This window comes from Lepisma saccharinum, chromosome 1, assembly GCF_977018435.1.
Source record: "Lepisma saccharinum chromosome 1, izLepSacc3.1, whole genome shotgun sequence".
NCBI lineage: Eukaryota > Metazoa > Arthropoda > Insecta > Zygentoma > Lepismatidae > Lepisma > Lepisma saccharinum.
The window spans coordinates 56,606,666-56,617,691 of NC_139229.1; the positions used below are offsets into that span (position 1 = coordinate 56,606,666).

Below are 11,026 nucleotides of genomic sequence, written 5' to 3' on the forward strand. Positions count from 1 at the left end.
AGGTAAAGAGGTCCTTCAACTTCATGTGTGAATTTTGACACTCAGATCCATGCATGGAAAGATTTGAGTATCTTAGGATTGGTGATGATTCAAATGTATTCAGCTGATGACCACAAAACGTTATAAATACTAGATCAAGTATCATGCTACTTCAATGTTTGTTTTTATCTTGTCATACTTTATTCCTTAAGGAAGATGCCTGATGGGTATTGTCAGTGTAAGCCACAGTGTGAACTCTGTTCTACCATGAAAAATGAAAGGAACGATATACTGAAAAGAAAATGAGCAAATTCTACACTCATTTGAGTACACAGTTTGTTAAGATTGTACAGGGTGGGCCAAAAGTCAGGTGACAGCATTGTCATAGGAAAGGCTGGTGTGTTGGAGGTCCACTTTGGCTACATATGATGTTTGGGGAGAGGGGCAAATCCAAGGACACATGTGACAACCCAGGGCGCCATCTTGGAATCCGCCATCTTGAACGCAACTTAGGTTTCTTAAATGGAAACATAGGCATGTGGCATATCATTTCCAATTGTTTTTTCGTCAGGAGTTCAATGCCGCAAACCGTTTTGTCCTATCGTGACCCTTTTCCTAATTATGGCCCATTTTATCTATGCAGGTATCACCAACTGAATAATGGTGCTGACGACCGAAGAACGTGTGGGGATCATCCTCATGTGTGGAAATCGGAGCTCACGTGTGGTGGCTGTAGAGTTTAATGCATTACACCACGATAGGGAGCCCATTTCCCACAATGATGTGGCCAAACTCATCACCATATTCCGAAAGACTGGATCTGTGGCCGATAAAGCACACAGTGGTCGCCCGAAAACTTCAACAGATGAGGCAACAACTGTCGCTGCCCTCGCATCGTTCTCCAAAAGCCCCCAACGTAGCACCAGACGTAGCCTCCCCGATGGCGCAGTGGTAGCGTTGTTGCCTTGTAATCAAGGGGTCCCGGGTTCGATACCCGGTGGAGGCACAAGTGGTTCGGATCCCACTTTAAACTGTAGGTCCAGTCCCGATTAGCCTTACTGTGCATAAAGTGGACTTAAAACACCAAATCAATCAATCAATCAATCAATGTAGCACCAGACGTATCGCTCTTGAATCTGGAGTTAGCCGAACGACGATACGGAGGATACTTGCCGTAAACAAGTGGCACCCACACAAAATTCAGATGCACCAGCATCTGACAGAGGGCGATCCTGACCGTCGGGTACAGTTTGCCGAATGGGCGACGGAGGAACTGGAGACCAACCCGGATCTCCCCTTGCAGGTGTTCTTCTCAGATGAGGCACTTTTTTACGTAAACGGAGAAGTGAACAAACAAAACCACCGTCACTGGAGTGACAAGCACCCACACTGGATTGATGCATCGCGGATTGTTGGTTCCGAGAAGGTTATGGTATGGTGTGGTATTTTTGGCACGATGATCATTAGCCCATTTTTCATCTTCGGCACGCTGAACGCCGACCACTACCAACAGCTGTTGGATGAGGAGATTTTTCCGTCTGTTTTGTCGGAGGACGGTTCATATCCAACGTTCTTCCAGCAGGATGGAGCTCCTCCCCACTACGGACATTGTGTACGGGACTACCTGGACCAGCAGTTCCCTGGGAAGTGGATCAGGCAACGGGGACCGGTAGAATGGCCCCCACGGTCACTGGACCTCACGCCTCTCGACTTCTACCTGTGGGGCCACCACAAGGCCATGGTTTACGCCGTGAAAATCCAGAATTTACAGCATCTGGTGTAGCGGATTGTGAATGCCTGTGCTGCTGTGCGTCCGGAGACATTGCTGGCTGTGCATGAGGACTGGAAGAGGCATGTGGCACAAACCATTGTGCACGAGGCTGGTCATTTCGAGCATGTGTTGTGAGGAGACACAAAGAAGGAAAGACAGGCCATAATTAGGAAAAGGTTCACGATAGGACAAAGCGGTTTGCGGCATTGAACTCCTGACGAAAAAACAATTGGAAATCATATGTCACATGCCTATGTTTCCATTTAAGAAACCTAAGTTGCGTTCAAGATGGCGGATTCCAAGATGGCCCCCCGGGTGGTCACATGTGTCCTTGGGTTGGCCCCACCCCTCAAACATCACACGTGGCCAAAGTGGACCTCCAACACACCAGCCTTTCCTATGACAATGCTGTCACCTGACTTTTGGCCCACCCTGTATTTGCACCTAACAACAATAAATTATTTCATGCCATTCACAATACTGTTGATTTTTATTTGTGTGTGTAAAATATAGTCTGTGACCTAAATCTATTCTGCATGTGAGTGGAATGAGGAGTCATCTTTGTGCTTCTGTAGGTCTCATTGCTGCTAAGTAAATTACTATTATTATTAATGACATTATGCAGATACCTTTACATTTGACTTTCAACATGAAAAGGTGTATGTTATATTATATTGTAACATTTGGAGAATTCTTTAGTGTTGATTATCATGATAATAATCAGTGACATAAAATATTGTAAATAGTCATTTGATTTTCAGTAAATATTAAATTATGTGGTGTGACTTGCTCATAAAACATGCTAAACAAATCAGTAAATCAGGAATCTATATATAAAAAAAGTATTTACCTGTTTAAAAAATATTGAACTGGTTATATCTATGGACACTTGAAAACTGAAATTTTGACACATAGAAATCTAAGTGTAAGAAAGTTCCCATGAAAAAATATGGTAGTTTTAGACCAAATCATTTTGGCAGTTGTATTTTCAAAATTTCAATCTGTTTCTGTAACAAAGAAGGCTTGCAAAGCATATTCTGTAGAAGTTTCAACACTACCACTGATATTTCAATAATTCAGAAAGCAATTTAGAATGTGCTAATATACAGTGGTTGGAAGTAGCGCACTACTTGTAGCGTCGCTACTGTAGCTAGCTACAAAGTGTGTAGCTGTAGCGATGCTACATTCGTGTAGTTGTAGCAAAAATTTTGCTATAGCTACATTTTTCCTCAGCATTTTCAGGTAAATTTTGAATGTCGTAATAGCATTTAAAAAAATCGACAATAACGCTTACATTTCCAGGAGGTTCATAAAAACAGTCTATTGCATGGAAATACAGATAATCTAGATTATAAATATCTTGATATTGCATATTAAAATATATATCTACATAATGTATTTCATGAGTATCTGAATAATTATAATGTCCAGATAGCTAACTGACACATATGAATATATTCCTGGTAACAGCTACGTTCTTTTTAGCTGCATCGCTATTTTGGGGAGAAACACCTCGTTTGTGCCAGCCCTGGAACAAATACTGTGGATATCCATGGTGTAAGAGACAAAATGTCAATAATTACTATGTAAAACACAACTTGCAGTGCAAAAACGAGTGATCTATTTTTGACTACACTGACAAAGCAATCAATGGCTCAGTACGTTAACAGCAATGATCATTGTCAGTATATAGGATCTCACCAGCAAGAAATTATTGTTATGAGAACGATAGACATACACTTTCTGGAATTACTATTATGGTCGTGATAACATTTGTTCACAATTTTTAATGTTACGTTTAGATCACTCGGGTCCTACACATCAGTTTCTTCAATATATTTTATCATACTGTAAAAAGTACGTCAGAGTTATTTACTTTCCTGCAGAATCGACAATTTTCTTTAGTGAATATACATTGCTTTCAAATTTATGTATTTTTCCTACTTTTGCATAGCTATTCTGTAAGTTTTACTAATCATGGCAATTGGGATGAATGGTTTATTTAGTTATTCTCTTATCTATAGTCACATTTTGCCACTTTCGGCTAATTGTGAGAATGAGGAAGAATGATGATGACCAGTGTGGGGAATGGAGGAGCAGGAGGATCCCATCCTCCCAACTAGGCATTTTTCCTGCTTTTGGTTTTGAGTCCACTTTATGCATAGATAAGCTGATCGAGACTGGATCCGAACCACTATGTGCCTTCGCCGGGTATTGAGCCTAGAGCCTTTGATTACAAGGCAACACAATTTCCACTGTGTCTTCAGGGAAGCAATCCCAACATGAAAACTTACGTAAAGCATCGCTCCACGTGTTTCTAATTTAATACCATTAGAAGCACCCCCACCTATTCCCAAGGTTCGAGTAAATATCCCCCCCTCCCCTCCCGAACTAACATTCTGTGCAAAGAAGATAAAATTGATGAATATCACATTTTTATCTTATTCCCATTTTGCACAACACATTAATTTCTGTACACATGATAAATTCCAATGAACGTTTGAAGAGTCATCAGTCACAGAAATATTTTGATATGACAATGAGAACAACATGCACACGTGTAAGACCTCTTTTTCGTTAATATTCTACGTGAGCAGCAGGAATATTTAATAAGATAAATGATCGTTATAAAGCATGGTTTACCCTCCAATATGTACTTTTCGTTCATATGCTGCCTTCATATCAGTCTATTAAAAAATGAAATATTTATTCTCAAGAAAAATATTTGATATGTGAACATAAATACATAATCCTACCAAATTTTATTTGTGCATAGTTGTAATCATTAATTTGGGTAACACCCTAATTGCAATATTCATGTATCAAGTTTGAATTGATATGCCACTTGCATAGGTATGTTATTCTCAAACACCATAGTAAAAATAAGTAACTGAAGTAACTCTGCTATAAAAAATATCGAATGGTGGGAATCATGATAATAAATAACATAATATATTTTCTAGTAAGTACAACTATCATACTAGGGACTTCTTTTGCATATCCATGTGCTTGTTTTTAAGTTTTATATGCAGAAGTAGCACAAAAAGTAGCGAGTAGCGAACAGGAGTCGCGTAGTGATCTACTTTTCGGTAAATGTAGCTGTAGCTGTAGCGAAGCTACATTTTGGAAGAGTAGCTGTAGCCAAGCTACTTTTAAAACGTAGCGTTCTAATAACTGCTGATATGTTTCAAAGAAGGGAAATGTAGTGTTTGTATTCAGTGATTATCCACTGTAACATCCCCACCCCGTGGCATAACAGCTGCCCCCACAAACTCTGTAATACAGAGGGAAAGTTAGTGTTGATTATGAACAAAAAATCGATTTAGGAAGTGGATGTTGTGGGTCAATAATGACTCGATTTGAACTGGAATTTTTTGAGACGAGCACTGGATAGGAAAAGCTGCTTTTTTTGTTTGCTGTCAAGATGTTATTTCTGGACTTGCATAGTCAGAAATAATATGCTGGAAATGTTACAATAGGTGCTGTGAATGCAAGTCATTTTCATATATTTCTTTGAAATAAATAAATAATATACAGGATAAGCAATACAAAAATATTCTGTACACTGAAGGAAAGCAACAGTCTTTTGCTGGAGACATATGCTTCGTGCTTTGTGTAACTGACACAAATCCACTCCCACAAAGACACTGGCCGCAGCGGAAGAGTTCCTGCTACCCCTATAATCTGCAAGTGAACGGGTCTTTTCCTTTAACCCTGCACCCCATCTCCCCTCATTTGGGGATCTTCTTGTGGGCTGACTGCTGTACTAGCTTTTTAAAAATGAAATCAGGATGATATGAATCTGATAAATAACTGGAACAGACATTTCTATAGCATAAAGGTAGTGGCGCATCCAGGAATCATTTTTTGGAGGAGGGGGAGGCTTCATGCCAGGGGTGCCCATCTCCCCCCAAGGCCAATGGTGCATCCCCCCCCCCCCAAATCATGTTATACGTCCTCCTGTCCAAAGCATATCATGCGTTCCCCCAAATCATGCCATTCGTTTACTCAAACCATATAATAACCAATGCAAAATAACCCTAGACAGTATTTTATTACGACAGTGTGTCTATTGAAAGTAACGTTTTTCCTTAGCTTTACTGAACACTGTACTTGATCTGCCCTCCTCCCTAGGCAGGGATGCTCATCACCCCAACACTGTGGATGAATTACCTCCCCAAAAATTTCTCATCATAATCCTCCCCAGTTTGGATGAATAAGTAAATTGATGTTTATTGGAATACAATACCATGTTAAACTGTCCATATTTCTTTACTTGTTCAATTTTCGATATAACAGAAGCTAGCACATTGATTGGTTAAATGTAATAAATTAAATTACATAAATATTTATTTAAACAGTGTTTGGGAATGGAGAATAAGATTTATGAGATTTATAATACCCACAATTTGAGTATTTAACAGAAGTTGTTACACCACTTAAGATAGAAAATTCAACCTGGGCAAATCAAATAACATGCTGCAGCTGTGTGACCGATTGAATCATTGTTTCACGAGACATTACAGAACCTTAGCTAGAAATTCCTAAGCTCAGGGCAAGAGTTTAATACGGTTCCTCCTTCAATGAACTCATCCCGTCTTCTTGGGTTAAATATAATTATTTTAGTAATCCATACCAATAATTTCGTGGATTCTATCTTTAGTGCAAATGTCACTAAGTCTTAAAGTAAAATTGCCATGCAACAAGATGTTAGAAATGCGAAGGAATTTGATATTATTTAATTTTATTTTTCTGTTTAATTGGGTAACGTGCAAGATGTTACTATATGAAGTACACTTAGTAGAACTATCACAACATACAGGAAATCAATAACATGAGAATGCGAGCGAAGCGAGTAAGAAAATTTTTACATCCATTTCTTTGCAGGCTTTCAAGAATATTAATTTAATAGGATGTCAATACTTTCTTAGGATCCTGCGATATTTACTCTTTTCCAGCTTCTCTTTTCACCACATCGCTAAATATAGTCCACTAAATATAATATTCGAACTCTCCCTCACTATAGAAATCCATTGACAATCTAAGATTTAACACTTTATCTAGAGCTTCATATCTACCCCTTTAAATTTAATACTCAATCCTCCCACCAAAACTTCCGTGTCAATTTTAGACTTGCTGTTTATGTTGAAGAGTGGATGTTGCTTCCTCCAAAACAAAAAAAATTCTCAGTCACCAGAATTTTCGCAACAGTCTAAGACAATCATAATATACAAGAATTGGATAACCCCTTCAATTTAACACTCAATCCCCCTAACTAAAATACCTGCCATAATCTAAAGCTTAACACTGATATTCAAGAGTTCAATATTGTCCACCCCACAATGTTAAATTCTCAATCCTCTCCAGAATCCATGTGTCAATTTAAGGTCTAATATGTAATAGTTGGAAAGTCCCCCCCATAATCCTTTACAATTCTCTTGAAAATCTACAAATTGCTATTTATATAGTAGCAATGGTTACTTGTGTCCAATGCTATATTGTTCACGTCAAATTTCCATCATGAAATTCCCCTCCCCCAAGTTGGGTGGAAGCAATGAGTACCACAAACCCACCTCGAAGTACTCCTGTTCCTAAGTACTTTCTTACTTTCTTTTATTCATCTATTGGATTAAATATGGTGCATTTAAGATGTAATTTTTTTAGATATATTTCAGAAAAATATATAAATGTTGAATGTTATATTAATCCCCCCCTTCCCTCTGTAGGCACCCCTGCTTCACGCAGCGAAATATTTAGTTCATTATCATTTAGGTTACAAACATACATGAACAAGTATTAAAAAATACTGTTTTGGAAAATTTTTAAAGATAGTAAATACTCCTCTTTTCGACAATGAGGTTGGTGCGGCTTCAGTTCCCAAAGCCATTCCCAAGCTGTGCCATACCAAGATTCACATTCTCCTAATACTGACTAATATATTCAGGCAAACTTACCATTTCTATTTTGGGGATTGAATTAGACATCTACATACGGCATCACAAGGTCCATTGAAATCAACAAAAAATAATAATAATAATAATAATAATAATAATAATAATAATAAAGTACGCTCTAGTCTTGAAAGATAGGTAAGAGAGTTTATTGGGACTCTATTGACTGAAAATGCATCACTCAATGAAAAGCCAAAGGAAAGGATTTGATTCCCAAAATGTGGTTACCAGTAGGACATGGAGTTTTATTTTAATGTTAGTGAACTTCGATATCATTAATCATAATTTTAAAGATACAATTTATTTTCAATTTATCACAGAACATTCTTAGACATTTCATGAAACAAAACCTGCTTTTTTAATAGATCACACTGGTCTACGTCCATTTTGCTGACTGGAGGCTGATGGTTGTTTTTTAGTAATTCGAGGGTGGTAAATCCCAAACCTAAATCCGTTTTTTTCTATCACGTCAGGTTTCGGAGGAAAATAGAAAATTATCTAATATTAGGAATGTATATTTAGAGCAATGAAACAACGTAGTCCGTAAAGATGTCACAAGATGGCAGCACATGGAATATTATAATGAATATTATTTCAATCAGTTATTCGAACATTCGAACCCCAAAACAAAGGACAAATATTACTGACTTTGTAAGGAAAGCATATAGTGCATATTTCGGAATTAAATTGGGTGACCAAGATAAATCCTGGGCACCTCATAAAGTATGCAGGACCTGTGTAGACTAAAGGAAAGAAATATGTTAGCGTCTGGAACAACCTTCATGTATCGGGACAGAGAGAGGCATCTAAGATATTTTCAAAGGGACGAAGAACTTGTCTATTTTACAGATGTTAAGGGACTAATTGAAGCTATGGGATGTACGTATAATGCAGAAGAATGGAGGCTTTTTATTGATAGCTCGAAGAGGAGTTTAAGTGTGTGTTGCTGCATAATGGCAATGAGTTAGCATCCATTCCTGTTGGCTACTCCGTACATTTGAAGGAAAGCTACGAAACAATGAAAGAACTGCTTCGAAAGATAAAGTATGCAAATGACAGTTGACTTGTGTGCGGAGATCTCAAGGTCATTTTAATGTTACTTGGTCAACAAGCAGGTTTCACGAAATATCCATGCTTTTTGTGTTTATGGGACAGTCGAGCAAGGAACGAACATTGGGTACGAAGACTGTGGCCTGCCAGGAAAAGTTTTGAAGTCGGAGCGAAAAACATCCAGAACAAGCCGCTTGTTGATCCTAAGAAAGTGTTACTTCCTCCACTGCACATTAAGTTGGGATTAGTGAAGCAGTATGTAAAAGCTCTGGATAAGAATGGGGCTTGCTTTAAATACATTTGCTCAAAATTTCCTGCATTGACGCATGAGAAAGTAAAAGCAGGTATTTTTGATGGTCCTCAGATAAGGATGCTAATGAAAGATGAAGAATTCTTACAAACAATGAACCGCACAGAGGAAGATGCATGGTGTGCCTTTTCTGATGTCATTACAAACTTTCTTGGAAATTTCAGGCCGCACAACTACGAGGTTCTAGTTGAAAATTTGTTGGTGACGTTTCAAAAGTTAGGAGTAAATATGAGTGTCAAGCTTCACTTCCTGCACAGCCACTTAGATGTATTTCCATCCAATCTTGGTGCCGTAAGTGAAGAACAGGGCGAACGCTTCCACCAAGACATAAAAACCATGGAGCACCGATATCAGGGGAGATGGAATGAAAACATGATGGCCGACTATTGCTGGTGCTTGCAGCGTGACGTTCCTGAGGCCACCTACTCCAGAAAATCAAAGAAACATTTTTTTTTTTTTTTGCCTAAGTAGGTATGCATGTTGTGCTATTCTGTGGTGTATGTTAAGTTTAGCATAAGTACAGGCATCAGGTGTTGAAACAAATTGATCAATTTGCCGGAATTTCCTAAACTTTTTGTCCATTAAGAACACCCTATTTAGAAAATAGAAGCGTATGTTTGTAAACAACGTGACGTGATACTCTGCATGGACATCTGACTACGTCGCAATCTCTTTGCAAGTGCTGTTGGAATGTAGCCGGATATAATTTTCTGAAAATTTTGAAATGTGACTTGTGAAACAATGCAACTTAATACCTGTTATCAGTTACGCCACCTATGTTTGTAGTCCTATAATTTCATTATATGCAGATATTTATATGGAAAATTATTGGAGTTTAGCCCAGTATTATAATATTGTGAAAATTTTCAAATGTGGTTTGTGAAAAATTGTGACGTGATACACTTTTTCTGACTACATATTTGGAATCAGCGACCTCAAATTATGTAAAATCAGTTAAAATATCTAAGTCCGCAGAAAAAGAAATTTCATTATGTACAGATATCTATATGGAAAATTGTTGGAGTTTAGCACAGTATTATAATATTGTGAAAATTTTCAAATGTGGTTTGTGAAAAATTGTGACGTGATACACTTTTTCTGACTACATATTTGGAATCAGCGACCTTAAATTATATAGAATCAGTTAAAATATCTAAGTCAGCAGAAAAAAAAAATCATATGTAGACCAGTGTCATCAGTGATCGAAAGGAATGCCATCCTCCAATTAAAAAACTTTCATTAAGCATTCCCCAGTTAGGATGATTTGCATAAGGACTGCATTGTCTCCATGTTGATCCATACATACATCCCTTCTCCAAACACGACCAAGTGTACTCCCAGCTAGGAATTTGCACTTCAAACACAGTAGATCATAGTAAAATCATAACACACTGGAAAAGAATTTGTTCCGCAAAAATGTCCACAGAATTTCAACGTGGGAGAAAAAATAATTTCACAAAATCATTCAAAATAATACATAGTACTGGCCCATAGAGAAGGGGTAAATTGCCCATTGGACCTCGTTTCCTATTGAGTTTTTTGGCCCCCCTTTGAAGTGTTTAATAGTTAAAAGAATAATCAACTACCTTATCAAAGTATAGCTAGAAATCAAGAATAACGTGTGTAACGCATAGCAAGTGTGGATAATGTGGAAAATTTTCTTTGCTCTTATTTGAATGTGAAAAAGCCTTGGGACCTCCTTGAAAATATTTGGTGGAAAGTTACATTTTAAATGCGACACGTAAAACTAATATTAGTGGCAAAGTTCATGAATTACAAAGTTATTGTTTTTTATGGGGCAACAAAAAACAGACTGGTTGAGCAACGGATTTTTCCTACTGGATTCATAACTATAGACAGTTTACATTTACACTCTTGTTAGTCTCCGGCAAACAATGTATAAGGATATGAGATGAGGTTTATTTTTTCTTATTGATGACCATCTTGGAGCAAGTAAGTTCATTC

At 37.7% G+C, this 11,026-nt stretch overlaps 1 protein-coding gene across 1 annotated transcript; it reads left to right on the forward strand.

The window, feature by feature from the left end:
- Positions 1-1,183: 1,183 nt before the first annotated feature.
- Positions 1,184-1,762, forward strand: LOC145981889 (uncharacterized). The gene has a single exon (XM_083115404.1). The coding sequence runs from the start codon at positions 1,184-1,186 to the stop codon at positions 1,760-1,762; it is 579 nt and encodes a 192-aa protein (XP_082971530.1).
- Positions 1,763-11,026: the final 9,264 nt, after the last annotated feature.